General features: G+C 34.0%; 1 protein-coding gene across 4 annotated transcripts; it reads left to right on the top strand.

Moving 5' to 3' along the window:
* The first annotated feature begins 1,150 nt into the window (after positions 1–1,150).
* On the top strand, positions 1,151–16,607 carry LOC114182295 (transcription factor GTE6-like). 4 transcript variants are annotated; one of them, XM_028069140.1, is made up of 10 exons: positions 1,151–1,258; positions 1,347–1,537; positions 1,655–1,780; positions 6,137–6,346; positions 9,310–9,387; positions 10,518–10,742; positions 10,901–10,999; positions 11,154–11,212; positions 15,534–15,684; positions 15,866–16,607. In XM_028069140.1, the coding sequence occupies exons 2-10, from the start codon at positions 1,535–1,537 to the stop codon at positions 16,034–16,036; spliced, it is 1,122 nt and encodes a 373-aa protein (XP_027924941.1). In that variant the 5' UTR covers positions 1,151–1,258; positions 1,347–1,534; the 3' UTR covers positions 16,037–16,607. The 4 variants fall into 4 exon arrangements, with proteins under 4 accessions (XP_027924941.1, XP_027924942.1, XP_027924943.1 ...); XM_028069141.1 differs by having other exon boundaries at positions 1,194–1,266; XM_028069139.1 differs by having other exon boundaries at positions 1,214–1,537.
* The last annotated feature ends 41 nt before the right edge of the window (positions 16,608–16,648 follow it).

A 16,648-nucleotide genomic window follows, 5' to 3' on the forward strand; every position in this document is an offset into this window, starting at 1 on the left:
TAAAATTTTAAAAAAATTAAAAATTTGCCACGTGTCAAGCTGACATCGTGCCACATGGCAGTGATAGTATCACGTGTCACTCTTATGCCAGGTGTCATTTCCCTATTCTTAATTTGGTCCCAATATTTTAATTTTTGTCTCAATTTAGTCTCAATTTTTGTAAAAATTGTACAATTTTGTCCCTCTCAAAATTTAAACCAAATTTAATTTCTATATAAATGTGCACAAATATTTTTATCAAAATTGATATTTCAAGTAAATATTTTTAACAAGATTAAGTTTATTTTAATTTATATTTTACATTAAACTTTATTTAAAATTGTTTTAAAGTTGTTAATAGAAAATAATGCTAATAACAAAAAAACTCATAAATTATATTGATATTTTATTACATCATACTTTAATATTGTTTTTATTTGAATTTATATTTTAAATAATTGCATATTTTTAAAATATGTAAAATTCAATAATATCTATACAAATGTTTTAGTTGGTGTAAAAAGAATAATTATATAAATTTAAGAAAAATTAACTAGTTTATGTAACAATAAAAAACAAATAAATTTAAAATTTGAAAACAGTTTTAAGTAAATTTGAATGTGAAACAAATTTAAATAAACTTAGTTTTGTTGAAAATATATAACAAAAATATCAATTTGAATAAAAAAATCAAATCAAATAAAAATATTTGTATAACATTTATATAAAAGTCAATTTTTGTTTTAATTTGGAAGAGACAAAATTGTACAATTTTTATAAAAATTGGGACTAAATTAAGACAAGTACCAAATTGAGAATGAGAAAATGATACTTGATACGTGACACTGTTACGATCACATGGCACGATGTCAGCTTGACACGTGACATATTTTTAATTTTTTTTAAACATTTTTAAAAAATAACTAAAAATAAAAAAATTCAAAATAAAATAAATAAATAAAAAATTCAAAAAATTCAAAAACTCATATGTGACATCTATTTAACACTGTACACCACTAAATGATAGAGTTTGATTGCATCAAAATTTTTAAAATAGAAACCAAATTAAAATAAAAAAAATTGAAAAACTAAATTAATATTTTACTACGCAAATTAAGACGGAATAAATAATTTAACCATAGAAGAAAGAAAAAAAAGTTACAATTTCTGAAAAAAAAGTAGTTAGAAAAAAAAAAAGAAAAACTTTCGTTATTCTTCCATCATCGGATAACCATTTTGTTGCCGGAAGTTGCAGGAAAGACACATAATACAGAAAGAGGTTCGAATGTGAGCACATAAATTAGGGTTTGTATGAGGAAGAGGGATTTCGAACCTAATCTGTGTTTTCTTTCTTTCTTTCCCTGCAGAGTGACTCGCAACATCACGCATTACCCATGATTACGCTACTTTACCCATTTCACTAAAAGGAAGTGATTTAACTCGCAAATAGTAGCAAAATCACAATTCGGATCGCCATTTTTTGTACCCTGCCTGTAGACTTTTCACTTACTTTCTTGCTGTTTCTCCTGGCAGAAATTTGTTATCTGGAACTGGAATGGTGCTTACTCTACTTCTTTTGTTATTTTCACTCTCTCTCTGTATATACATGTATTATTCAGAATGCTCATTTGAAATGCGATCTATCACTTGGTGACATTTGGTGCCCTTCTGTCAGATGGAAACATTTGGTGCATCGATTTCAGAGGTGAGGAATGTTGCAACAGGTAATTCCAATGACGGTACGGTTGAAATGGAGGGTTTCAAGCAACGTGTTGACGAGATAATTTCAAAGGTTGATAAGGCAAGTATATTTATTAAAAATTATTATGCAATTATGTGTATTGTGCATCGTCGTTATTTGTTAGTCTTTGGTAGGCTCGATTGGTGTTAGGAGATGACCAAGGAGAACCAATTGGAAAAGAGGTGCTTAGTTGCTTACTAGGAACAGTGTATCTGGATTAATGTGGCCTAAAGGGAAAAAAAACTGTACAATACTCCGGCTGGATTGAGAGTGCCCAAACTCTCTCGCAATTCACAGACTTCCCTCCGTTGTTTTTCTTTTTCCATCTTACTTTGTATACAAGCTAGAAGTGCTTTTGATAGCTTCTTTTTTGGAAATGTAGAGCTTTTTCCAATAGAGAAGCTCACAAAAGCACTTATAGCTTTGTATCCGAACATGCTGTCTACATTTCTTCTATGTACAACCACAACCGTCTTTTACTCCTTATACATCTTCTATTCCATGAATGGTCTCCTACGACTTTCAACAGAGAGTTATACTTGAGGTTATGCTTTATCACCACTTTTTGAGCTTTTACATGGTTTACTTCTAAGGAATCCATTCACGTGGTTGGTTCCTGTATGAGACAATTGACTAGTAGTATATATTACATGATTTTGATAGCTTATATATAGGTATCGATAACAAGATAGGCTTTGAGTTTTATTTTTAATGTTTGCCTTTTCCTTCTGTGGTTTCCGGAAATACTATTACTCTTGTGGCTTGATTTTTAATTGACTGTGCTTCATGCACCATGTATTGATGCACATCCATTGCACACTTTATGGCCTCTTGGCATGCTGTGGTAAGACTACAATGCATGCTGCTGCCTCACTTAATGGTTAGAATATTATGCATGTGGTCGTCTGAGAAGGAGGCAATTTATGGTCTTTTGGCATGCTGTGTTAAGACTACAATGCATGCTGCTGCCTCACTTAATGGTTAGAATATTATGCATGTGGTCCTCTGAGAAGGAGGCAATTTATGGTCTTTTGGCATGTTGTGTTAAGACTACAATGCATGCTGCTGCCTTTGTAAAAGTCTGACAAGTTCATTCTTTCTGGAAGCATTTAGCTTGATGCCATGTTTGCAAACCACTACCATCAACTTTGTGCAAAGTGAATGATCAGTAGAGCTTGTACATTTTAGGTTGTCTACTACTTTATTGTGCCTCACTTAATGGTTATAATATTATGCATATGGTTGCATGACTGATGAGATTTTGATCTCTGATACGTAGAGGAGCTTTCATATAGACCTAACATGGACATTGAAAATGCAATTTGTTATCACATTTGTCAAAATTAAAACACATGGTTCTTGAGCTTAGTAAACTTAAAGTCCTAGAGTGTAATTGTGTCAACTTGGAAAACATGTTAGATCTTTTTTCCCAAGGGAAATGAGTTAAGATTTAGTTTTTTTTTTCTCTATCATTCACTGTGACATTTGGGGTCCAAGTTGTGTTATATCTTTTGGACTTTAATACTTTGTTACCTTCATTAATGAATACTCTAGATGTTTTGTCTATCTTTATATTTTTCTTGAATGAAATAAAAAGTAATTTGGACAAGTTATCAAAATACCCAAAAGTGATAATGCAAAAAATATTTTCTTCTGAACTTTTTTCTATTTTGGGTTCACTTTGAATTTTACATTTGTCCACCAACTCTCATACACCTTAGCAAAATTCTCAAAATTAGAAAATAATTTCTCTCTTGTTCAGTCTCATTACATGCATTTGACATATATACATGCATTGGTTGGATAATTTAGGAAACATGCACAACCTATTCTAGGAAACAAAACTTTGAGATCGCAGGATTGCTATGCTAGTAATAAAACCAATATACAAAATTAGATCCTATAAGAATAAAATCTAAATCTTTAATATCTCGACAAAAATGGTATAACAAATAGAAAAAATAGGCACTTAGTTGAAACTGCACGTGCCTTATTACTTGGTGCTGGTATACTTGCTCATTATTGGGGGGTGATGTCATTCTTACAACTTGTTTTCTTATCAATAGAATGATTTCTTCTTCCCTTGATGATAAAATTTCTTATTCCATTCTATCTTCCAAATGAACTTCTATTTCATGTTGCTCCTTGTGTCTTTTTGAGTGTATTTTGTACATGACTTGTCTCCGGGTTTAGACAAATTATAGGCCACCTCCCATATTACATGGTGAGTCCTTTTCATCAAGTGCCATATTACATGGTTGACCCATTGCTCTTTGAAAAGGTACTAGTTCTACAAATACCTGTCATCTTATTCACAATTTTCTAAGTCATTATTGGGTAACCCCTTCCTTTTCCTCATTTACTTTATGTCCCTTATTACCATTCCAAAATTTGTGATTGAAGAAATTGGTCTTCTTGGATGATGCCAAACCATTGTTGAAAATGACTACTATATGTCTCTTCTTTGATATGGTAGTGCTTGGCCATTGGCTTCTTCATCAATTGAATATTAAGAATGCTTTTCTTCATGGTGATTTGGAGGAGGACATCTTACATGGAGCGACCTAGTGGTTTTGTTGCTCAGGGGAAGTTAGGATTGGTCCGTAAGTTGAAATGGTTCCTATATGGTTTTAAGCAATATTCACATGCTTGGTATGGAAAGTTTAATCTTATTGTTCAACTATTTCAATGTGTTGAAATGTAATTTTATTTTATTACTATTTTTTTTTTGTGTACCCAACTTTAGGGTTAGGGTTTTGTGCATGTGTCTTGCCTCTTTTTGTATCCTATATATTTAAATTAATAAAAAAATACAATAGTGCAAGAAATACATTGTTCTTCTATCCATTCTATTTGTTCAAGCTGGTATCAGAGTGGATACAATCCCTTTTTGTCTTTTTTCTTGTCCTTGCTACCATTTGCTAATAAAAAGGTTAGGGTTAGGTGTGCCTTGAGGAGTGCTACCCAATTGTAAGGGTGGCAAGGCTACTTAGCTTGCTCCATTTTGGCTCGCCTTGTATAATAAATGCGGATTAATTTTTCTGGTCCACCCTATATTACGTTTGGTCTACGGGCCAGGCTGCATAAGGAGTTATGGAGTTATTAAGTAAATAAATTATTATTTGTACTGTAATTATTATTTGTTTAACTTAACATTTAATCTAAAGATCGATCTGTGTATACATACGCTTTTGAACATTTTATTCTCTCAGAATGATTAATCACTAATAAATCTTTACAACCATATTTTCTTTTTTGATTTAGTTATATACTTTAAATCTTAGATTTTATTTTGTACTTGTCCAAATCATTGTTATTTTAACATTGCTACCATTTCATGACCTGAGATTGATAACATTGAACGTGCCCTATTAATGTGAATGTATTTAGAAAAATTAATCTGTTATATTTGTGATATCATTTTATAGAAAACAGCAATAAATGACAAATAATAAAAAAACATTAAAGGAAGCTTTAAATTGGCTTGTAATGTAAATAAAAGTTGCAAATGAAAGGAAAAGTAAAGGTAAAAAGCAATTGGAAGTTGGAACAAAGATGGTTTTCGGTGTCTAGACACAACTTCAGTGCCTTCTTATACATCACTCTAGCTACAATACACATTCAGTTCTCGTACATCACGTACAATTCATATAAATTTCCAATGAATTCAAAGTGTCACAGAATCCAGTCAAACAACACAAAATGATATACATTCAATAGTTAGTTTCCCTTACCTTGAAGTTAGCTCTGAAATTTCTAGATTCTACCAAAGCACTTTTCAACCCTGAGCCAAGGTTACAACAACTCCTTCCTCATAAACCCTCTGTTAAGCTTGATATTCAAACAATAGGACTTAATCAGGTTATTGAGGAATTGAGAGAGTTCTTAGATAGATAATGGATTTCTAGGATAAGGATTTTTCCCAAAATGCTTGATTTGGCCGAATCTCACTTTTATAGCAAGGGTGCATGCAATTCTCTAATCTGTTTGAGTTACATGTAATAAACATTAAATCCTTCCCTCGTGGATACTTGTTTTCCACTTTCCTATCACTTATGCTCCACCACTTCTGAAGTTTAGTGTGTTTATTATCTCTCGAATCAAGTGTTTACTTTATAGGCACTTGTTTTCCATTTTTTGACAATTTACTCCACCACCGTTTTAAGCATCTGTTATATCTTGCCACATACTCATTTAATTTTTAGATTATCTTGCCACAGTTTTAAGCATCTTTGGTAAACTCTACAAAAAATATTTAATAAATATTTTAATATTTAAAGAATGAAAAGTTGCTTGTGTTTTCTGGTCTTGAAGTTTAGGTTGGTTTTAATATGTATGTCAGTCACATGTGTGTTTTTGATTATTCTTGTTTAATTAAGTTCAGAACTTTTTTGTGTATTGTTTTTGTTCCAACAGCTTGAGCAGAAAGTACATGATGTGGAGAACTTTTACTCAAGTATGAATAAAAAGCAAACAAACACACTTAAAGGTAATTCAACTTCAAAGGATAAGGAGAAACATGTTCCAAGTATTAAGAAGCAACAACAGGATGCCTCACGTAGAGAAGTGGCTGCTTTAAAAAGAATGCAAGATCTTATGCGCCAATTTGGCACAATACTACGCCAGGCAACTACTTTTCATTTATCAATTGTGTTTGTGTTGATATGCTGTAATATTTGAAACATGCTTTTTAGTGCAACTATGTTAACGTGTTAATTGTCTATTTATTTAGATGTCATTCTTTTTGTGACATTTGTGGGATCATTGTGATTGTTCTTATTTGGACTTATGCAGTGTTATCGAAAATCCGTTATGGTGGCACCATAGTGGAAATCGGTGGTGGTTTTACAACTTGCCACCACAACATGGCGGCGCGATGTGGGTTTTGCGGTTGTTTTTTTCATCACAGTTTTCTGCCACGAAATGAAGATGGCTAAAAAAGTGGTGCAGGAGAAGAAAACTCCATTTGTAGGGACGACATGGTAGGGTAGGAGAAGAAAAACCCCTTTGTGCATAGGGCAGCAACACAAGGAGGAAACCCTAATTATTTCTTTTCTTTGTTTTCAACACAAGGATGAATAAGCGAAAAAATTCATCTTTGCAATTGAAGAAAAAGTGTCACCATAGTTTAATAAAAAATTTGTGTATAACCTTTGGACACTAGGTGAACTTTGAGACAATCAGTAGTGCCATCAAGACCAACTTTGCTAGCAAAATTCATCTACAATCAACAATAGATTTTCTAGAAGGTAAAGGAATGAATTCCTAAGTTCTACTATTATGAAGAACATTTATTTCATCAAGTATGGCCATTAGAATGAGCTAAAACATCATCTATAGATTTTGGAATTGACAAAAAAGAAATTGAGGAAATACAAGTTCAAAGTGATGGAAATAACCTATGATAACTCAAAGTAGTATAATAAAGAGAGGGATTACGGGTAGAGCATAAATCTATATGCAGGGCAATGGGATGATTAGATTCAATTGTTGGAGTTGAAGGGGATGGAAGAGTTGACATTAGAAGAGAGTCATTCGGTGGACGATTGAGAATCTGTCGACGTGTCTACACTTGTAGAGGTAGTGGAGGTGGGGGACTTTTGTAGGTATAATAGACACAATAGGAGGATCATAGATAACTATGATCGTGACTTGATTAGATCGAGATGTAGTTGGAGAGGGAAGAAGATGAATAGTACTAACACCATGTGAGGAGGTAAATAACCTGAAGTAGACAAATAAGAGAAAATATTTATAACCAATAATGTAATCTGTGACACTTGAGTCTAGAACCTAAGGGCCAAGAGAGTTGTAGTGATGCCAACAAAGGATGTATCTATGTGTACCTATGTGTGCAACAAAAGTAGTGGAACTAAAGTTTTGACGATTCTCATACCATTTGAGAAATTTGTTGAAGATAGCATGATGTTTTGGAGTATTAAATGAAGTGGGATCCAAATGAGATGGTTGTGGGGGAGCAACTTGTGCAACCACAACAAATCAAGGATGATGACCATGTAAGGCATAACAATGATCAATTCTGTGACTAAGCTTGTGACAATGTTCACACCTATGACACCCTTTTCTTGCCTTGTGAGGGAAATTGCGATCATCATGTTGGAATATCATAGGTGACTAAATAGGGTATTTTAATGGTTGACTTACCAGACATGCAATAAAGTGGAACAAGGGGAAGTAAAGGTAGGTACAACTGGGGATCCTAAAATCTGATCACAGACATGTGAATAATCACCAAGAAGTTCATGTAAGGCTAACAACATGAAAGACTTTGATTGTTGCTGTAGTTCATGAGATGGAGTGGAGTTAGGAGACAATAACTCATTGAAGTCATGGAGAATAAGATGAACTATACCCAACTGTTCATCCATTGAACCATTAAGAAGTTTGGAAGCAACAATATTTAAGATATTTTGACAATCATTATAAAGACAGTTAAGTATCATTGGTGTATAACAGTGTGTCTTGTTTCCAAAACTTCTAAACATGTCGCAGAGGCGCAAAATATTTGTCATAGTTATGACTTCAATACAATGCATAAAATCAACTTTCATTCTTAAGGTTCTTCTATATATAAACATTATATTGGTAAAGTATTCGATGCCAAGTATTGTTATTGTTAAGAAGTAGACTTTAAACCTAACTCAATCTTACAAAATCGGCTTGTAAGGTAAGGTTTGCACTTACATATACACACACAACACACACACACACACACACACACACATATATATATATATATATATATATATTCTAAATTAGTCTTATCTTCATTCAATGTGGAATTTCCAACACACACCCCTCACACTGAAACATCTACATCTCAAGTGTGGGACTAGACATTAATGGGTTGTCCGATATCGAGTGGAACAATAGATCCAACAAATAATAAATTGCGATAGAATAGGCTAACCCATGAATTTGATACCATGTTAAGAAGAGGATTTTAATCTTAACTTTACAAAATCGACTTGTAAGATGAGGTTTGCACCCACTTATATATTATAATCTTGTCTTATCTCTAGTTGATGTAGGATTTCTAATAGACCCTCTCACGTCGAGGCATATACTTGAGCGTGGGATTACATTAATGAGTGGTTCGATGGTGGCCCAATAACGGGTGGAACAATATACCCAACAAACACCAAATCTCGCTTGGATAGGCTCAAACTCATGACTCTGATACCATGTTAACAATTGGACTTTAAACCTAACTCAATCCTACAAAATTGGCTTGTAAGGTGAGGTTTGCACTCACATATATATTGTAAATTGGCCTTATTTCTAGCACACCCCCTCACGTTGAGGCATGTATATCTCATGCGGATAGGCTCAAATCCATGGCTCGATTTAGGCTTAAAGTCCACTTCTTAAGAGTTATATTTGATTTGGTGTTGTTATGTGGCTTGGTTACTTCAATTTATCTCTGATTTCTCTTGTAAAAGCTGTTATGTAATGTTTGATTGTTTAAAAATTGAGTAGTTTAGACTCTGCTTTAGGCTTAAGTGTAGGGAATGTTAGTCTCTTCAAATTATGAAATTAGTTCTTTAATAACTGGTCTCTTCTACCAGATCACACAACACAAGTGGGCTTGGCCTTTTATGCAGCCTGTGGATGTAGAGGGGCTTGGTTTACATGATTATTATGAGGTATGATTAATATATGAATTTCCCCATGTTACTCTTGCATTAGTATGGTCTTTCTTGGGGTATTTTGGTGCTAATATTTAGAGACTTTCGAAGTTCATGATATTGCTTTTTAAGTTTTGAGGTTTTCGTAAATTTCATTGTGTTGAGAGAAAAATTGCAATACATTTGATAAAGTTTGTATCTGACTTATATTTATACAATGGAAGCTTTTATTTAGAATGAATCATAAAGATAAAGTTAACATCAAGCCTAATTTATATACATATTATTCTTGATCTCTGATAATATTTGTAAATACTTTTTTCATAATCTCTAACATATTTGCATGGTTATCATACTTGCGTGTTAACTTGAAAACACCAATGAGTTTATTAAACGAGTTTACATTCTTATATCCACTGCTTGAGTTGACTCAGAAAGAAACTTGTTTTTGAAGCAAGATCAATAGGCTTGATGTGAACTTGGTGAACTTGACCAAACTCGTGAGCTTGCAATCGAGTTGGCAAATTCGGAGGGGTTTTCTTTCAACGCGAAATGGCTCCAGTGATCATTGTTTCTTACAAGAAATAAAAAAACTCATTGTGATTAAGTTCATCCCTTTCTACCTCATGGATTAGGATTTGTTGTTTTGTACATCTTGAATAATCATCAATAAAAGTGGCAATATAGTAAAATCCTCAATTAGATTCAACACAACTTGGTTCCCAAATGTTATCGTGAACTAAGGCAAAAGGAGACAAAGCACGTTGAGACACTTTTAGGGAAAGAACTACAAGTGTTTTTTCATAATTAACATGACTCACAAGAAAAGCTTAATAACGTAGACAAACTTGGAACGAGTTGCTGTATCTTGAACAGGTTAGGATGACCTAACTAACTATGAATAAGAGACATATAGTTCATAATATCCCCTATTTTTCTTATTTGCATTATTTACATACGCTTTAGCAGTGTAATTCTTTATCTAAAATACTTCGCGAAGAAAGTGCAATTATTTTGAAATCCCGATAGGTTACACTTTTGTGATTTCAAATGACTGATTTCATTCAGCAGTGTGTTGGAGGAACCTGATTTTCCATATCATTCACTTACCATGATTTGATTGATCTGTTGTATATGCTGCTTTCTAGGTGATTGACAAGCCCATGGATTTCAGTACGATTAAGAATCAAATGGAGGCTAAGGATGGTACTGGATATAAGCATATTCGAGAAATATGTGCTGATGTGAGGCTGGTTTTCAAAAATGCTATGAAATATAATGACGAAAAAAGTGATGTTCATGTGATGGCAAAAACATTGTTGGCAAAATTTGAGGAGAAATGGTTGCAACTTCTGCCTAAAGTTACTGAAGAGGTAACTTATTTTCAATTAATTGTTTGAGACCATTTGTTGTGTTGGATGGAACATTATGAATTCAGAAATTTTGTTTCCTTTTCATAGTGGAAACAACGTAGATGTTTTTGACAACGCTGTCTTTATAACTGTTATCATATGAGGTTATTAAATTGTAGGAAACAAGACGAGAAGAGGAAGAAGCTGAAGCACAGTTAGCATTGCAAGTTGCTCAGGAAGCAGCTCAAGCTAAAATGGCTAGAGACTTGAGTAATGAGGTATTTGTAAGAGGTTTACAACTTTATTATAATATGGGACCATGAATTTAATCAAACAATCCATGTGCCTCTTCTTTAGGAATATTAAAGATACACTTGATTTAGGAGTATTGAACTATATTTATTTTGTTAAGATGTACTCTATATTTTTCAGTTGTACGAAGTTGATGTGATTCTAGAAGAGCTACGGGAGATGGTTCTTAAAAGATGCAGGTTAGCTGTTGCATCATATGTTTCCTGGAAAACATATTCAAGTAATATAGCATGTAATATGGTTTGGCATAAAATTTTGTGTGATGCAATTGTATGTAGGGATGGCAACGGGTCGGGTCGGGCACGAATAGTATGATATCCGTACCTGACCCGCTAAAAAAAAATCCGCCCGTTACCCGCCCGTTTACCTGCTGGGTATCCGCTTAAAAAATACCCGCGGATATTTTTAAAATCCGCGGGTACCCGTGGATACCCGATACCCGCAAATATTTAAAAAAATATGAATTTTATAAATTTTTTAATATAAAATTATAAAAATAAAATATAAATTAAATTAAATTATAATTATAATTAAATTTGACATAATAAAATATACTGTTACTTCTAATTTTAATTAAATTTAACTTAATAAAATATAAATTAAATATTAATTTTAATTTTTTGCGGGTAACGGGTACCCGCGGGTACGGATAGTATGATACCCGTATCCGACCCGTTACCCGCTACCCGCGGGTAATAAATACCCGCGGATAGTAACTATCCGTCGCGGATTTTATCCGCAGATATCTGCGGGCACGGGTATTTTTGGCATCCCTAATTGTATGCATGCTTAGGTGACGCTTTTGGAATACAAATAATGAAATTCATTTCTTCTTCCCTTTTCTTCCATCTGTGGCTTAGAACTTATAATTTCAACAAGGTACCAGATTGTTTCCTGTTCCCCACGTGCATACTCATTTTGCTGTCAAGTTTTGTAAACCTAGGAGCTCTACTTAATTTCAATATTTGTTCTTTTGATGTAGATTGCATCCACCCAAATAGACTTAACAAGCACCTTCGCACCTTCTTTGGGTGTATCATTCCCTCCTTTAGAAGGAGTTTGACCCAATGTTGTTAATGGTGGATGGTGGAGAGCCCAAAGACACGCACACTAAACCATAAATATTAAAAAAAAAAATCGCAGCACATATTGATACTAGAAAGCAGTTGATTTAAATAACAATGGATTAAATTCCTAGAAAACATGACAAGTTTCACTAGTTCATAATAACAAGTGCCATATATACATCAATTCAGTCCTTCAGGTTAAAGAACAAATTTGATGTCATTTTGAATATGATAAAAACAATATTGTATTGAGCTTTGGAGCAATTTGATATATTTATAAATTGATATCCTATTTTGTACATACCCACACGCTTGATTTTTCTCGATCTTTCAAATGTGTTTTTTCTGGGATGTCATTGCTCTAAAAACGATATCACTATTTCTCTTGTAATCTTAACCAGTCTTCGTATCAATGCAACTTGTAGAATAGTTCGTCTGTCAAGATCGTTACTTAATGTGTATTTTAGGAAAGTTTAATTTTATTCTCTATCATAGCTGATTATTTGTTGTTAATTGTTGGATTATTTTTCTAGAATAAATCTTATAACTATTGGGCAGTGTTATTAAATTTTGGGCCATGGCGGTGCCATTGCGGAAACCGGTAACGGTTTCCCAACCTTCCGCCACAACAAGGCGGAGGCGAATCGGTTTTTTCATGGCAGCTCATGGCGGCCGCTTTTGGCATGGCAGGTGGCGGTGGCGCAGCGGTTGTGGCAAAAAATTCGGACCCAAAAGCAAAAACTATGGTCGTGAACAGAAGGGAAGAATGGTGAAGAATGGCAGCAGAAGAATGACAGCAGCGACAATGTGGGAGGGAGGAAGAAGATAACTTGAAACCCTAAATTATTCGTCTAGTGTTTAATAATATTGGGATTTGTTCCCCTAGAATTAGTTGATTAATATTTCCATAATAGCCAACAGACTTTTGTACTTATAGGTCCAATGACCTAATAATTTTGTATGAGAAATAACATATTCTTCCTTCTAAATTTGAGATGGTATCAGAGCTTTTGATCCTAGGAACCTCTGACTGTAGCCTAAAACCCAAATCACAACCACCACTACACAACCTTGATCCATCGCTGCCCCTATTATTCATTGCAGCCTTCATCGCCTAAAACCCAAATCACAACCACCACTACACAACCTTGATCCATCGCTGCCCCTATTATTCATTGCAGCCTTCATCGTTGCTAACCTTACCGCCTTCATTGTATCTTCCTCTCATCACAATCTTCATCCGTGGTTGAGATTGTGAATTCCATTCCTAAAACAGGGGACAAAATCCCAAGAGTGTTGGAGAATTCCAGAATGTTCGTTCTGCTTATTAGCTAACTGGAAGAATGATCTTAAATGGTCTTAACTCATTAGGACCACATTGAAGGGAAAAGGAAAGGGCAGTAACCTTACTGGCGCTGCCTTACTGACAATGCTCTTATTGAAATGGATGCCAAGTTCAAATCATGGGACGAAGAAGACTATGTAATCATGGCATGGCTGTGGAATTCAATGGTACCAGAAATTAGTAATACTTGTATGTTCCTTAAATCAGCAAAGGAAATTTGGGGAGCGGTGGAACAAACGTATTCGAAGGCCATAGATGTTGCACAAATATATGATGTAAAGGTGGAAATCTTGGGAGCCAAATAGGAAAACAAATCTGCCATAGAATATGCCAATCAACTCAAGTCTTTATGGATGGAATTGGATCACCATCGCATTATAAAAGCAAAGTGCTCACAAGATTTAGCAATCCTTAAGATTACATTGAACAAAATAGGGTTTATGATTTTTTTGTAGGCCTGAATTCTGAATAGGATCAGGTTCGTATAAATTCTGGGAAAAGAGAAACACCCATGCTCAACTTGATGCTGGAAACCCCAATTGTTGAAAGCACAACAATGGTAGTTGAAGAAGGAACAACCATGATTGTTAATCAAAAGAAAAATGGATTTTCCAGTATGGAGAAAAAAAGAGGAAGTTTGGTGTCTTTATTGCAACAAGCCATGCCACACACGGGAGAAGTGCCTGAAATTACATGGAAAATCTCCAAATCGAGAATGGGGCAGAAACGCCAAAGCCGAGAAAGGGGTAGAAAGGAGGTTCTGAAAAAAAGGGGAGGACAAGGGCAAGTACACACTGCTAATGGACATAGTGAAGAGCTGGTCAGTTAAATCATGAAATAGAAAAGGTAAGGTCTTTTTTGAGAAAATCGGAGAAGCCTACTTGTATGTGCTCCTTAACATGTTCTAGTAAGTTTCCGTTTTCTTTTGGACTTGATGTTTCAAATACATTATGTACCCACTCCTGGATATTAGATTTTGGAGTCACAGACCATATGACACCCTTCACCAAATATTTTTTCACATATTTTTCATGTCCTAGCAACAAAAAAAATTTCCATAGCAGACGGAACCCTTATAACAACATGACAAGGAGAGGTTCAATTAAACCTGTCCATAACATTAAAAAATGTTCTACATGTCCCTAAGTTGTCCACCAATTTAATTGCGATACAAAAACATACAAAAGATCTCTCATGTAATGTTTTTTATAACAATGGTTGTATATTAGTGGACAAGAACTCAGGGAGGATGATTGGACATGCTAGAGAACGGGATGGCCTGTACTACATAGAAGATTCTAATATGTCTATTAGAAGTCACTCTCTTATATCTGAATCCACCATGACCAACAAAAAAAACATCTAACTTCACCATTGTTGGATGGGACATGCAAAAGTAATATTTCCTTCCTTGTTTAAGAATTTATATATAGGGAGTCTACATTGCGAGGTGTGTGAGCTTGCTAATCACAAGCACGTACCTTTTCCTATTAGTAATAAAATGAGTTATTTTCTTTTTTTCTCTTGTTCACATTGATGTATGGGATTATGCTAATGTTCCTATTATCTCGGGTGCAAAATGGTTTTTAACTTTCATAGATGATTGTACCAAGGTTATTTGGTTTTCTAATTGAAACAGAAATCTGAAGTTAGTTCTATATTTATTTGGTTTGTCTCAATGATTAAAAACCAATTTCGAGTCAACATTAAGAGAATTAGCTGACAATGCCATGGACTATTTTAACTGTGTTCAACCTTTTCTGCCAAAAGAAAGGGATTGTTCATGAGTCTTATGATATTCTGATAACTGTGTTTTGGATGATTAAAATGTACGGTTCATTTTTTGAACAGATTATCTGTTAGCAATGTTTGATAAATTTTGTCTCATTCCTTTTAAACCGAACTATTGGTATTTTCATCATTAAGCAAATGATAGGGTACTTCATTGTCACAACATAAATATAGAAATTTGATAGCATGGCTTAAACGCCAATAAAGTAACTAAGCTTAGCTGTCGAATAATTCTTCCCTTCATATCTACCTTAACTTGTCATTCTATAAAGATAATTTTGAGAAAATTATTTGCAGAAAAATGTCTACTGAAGAAAAGAGAAAGCTTGGAGATGGTCTTACCCGGTTGTCACCTGATGATCTAAGCAAAGCACTGGAAATTGTTGCTCAAAGCAATCCAAGCTTCCAGGCCACTGCTGAAGAGGTGGATCTAGACATGGATGCTCAGGTCATTCATTATGTGTACATTTCAAAGTGTCATGACATTCAATTTTTTCTTAAATTCTTAATAAATAAATAAGCAACCAGATAAATAAGGTTGTTTTTATTTCTTTCTGGATTGAATTACAGTGTTTGTCACAATTTGCATTCGTGAGTACGCTAATTTGTATACTGTGTTCCTTAAGCAGAGTGAGTCTACCTTGTGGAGGTTAAAATATTTTGTGAAGGAGGCGTTAGAAGTGCAGGGCAAGAACTCAGGAAACATGGGTGGCAATGAAAACCAGAACAACAACAAAAGAAAAAAAGAGTTCTGTGATGCTATTGCCAAAACGAAAAAGAAGACCAAGAAGACAACCTGATGATTTTTGGATATGATAACCCCCGTCTGTTTTACATTATCTCAAATGATTGCTGATGCCGAAGGAGTAACTTCAAGAAACAAACCCATTAGTACGAAGCCATTTGGGTAAATAACAAAAGTTGTGTTGATAAAATTAGTCATTCGTGACAACCATGGCCTTTTCAAGTGTTCTCCTTTTTGCACTGGAAGAAATCCTTGGAATGTAACCCAGTAGCTTGAAGGTAATTTCGGTTTTCCTTGATCCTCTTTGTGGTGATCTGCCACTTAGTACAGGGAAACCATGCACTCTTCATTTCGGTGGTTAAATAGAGAGATAAGTTTCTCTTTATATATTTATGCCAATTTGTTGGTTGTAATTTTGTTATTAGAAACCAATGGCCAAGTCATGGAAATTCTGTATATTATCTTAGACTAGTTTTAGCTCAAGGGATGGTGTTATGTTTGACTTGCTTCAAGTCAGAATTTTCTCATGAGTTGTATTTTCTCACCTGCGACTGTAAGCCTTCTTTCCATATTGGTTTTAGAGTTTAGGTTTAATATTAATTTAATCCTATTTTTGTTTTGTTGAATTTGTTTAATTAGGTCTTAATTTTATTCTTTTTAATCAAGT

This window comes from Vigna unguiculata, chromosome 4 (genome assembly GCF_004118075.2).
Source record: "Vigna unguiculata cultivar IT97K-499-35 chromosome 4, ASM411807v1, whole genome shotgun sequence".
NCBI lineage: Eukaryota > Viridiplantae > Streptophyta > Magnoliopsida > Fabales > Fabaceae > Vigna > Vigna unguiculata.

What these genes read in the sequence shown, in the direction of transcription:
- LOC114182295 (XM_028069140.1), top strand. An exon ending in TTGGCACAATACTACGCCAG is followed by an intron (nt 6,347 to 9,309) that starts GCAACTACTTTT and finishes CTCTTCTACCAG; the next exon opens with ATCACACAACACAAGTGGGC. An exon ending in CTAGAGACTTGAGTAATGAG is followed by an intron (nt 11,000 to 11,153) that starts GTATTTGTAAGA and finishes TATATTTTTCAG; the next exon opens with TTGTACGAAGTTGATGTGAT.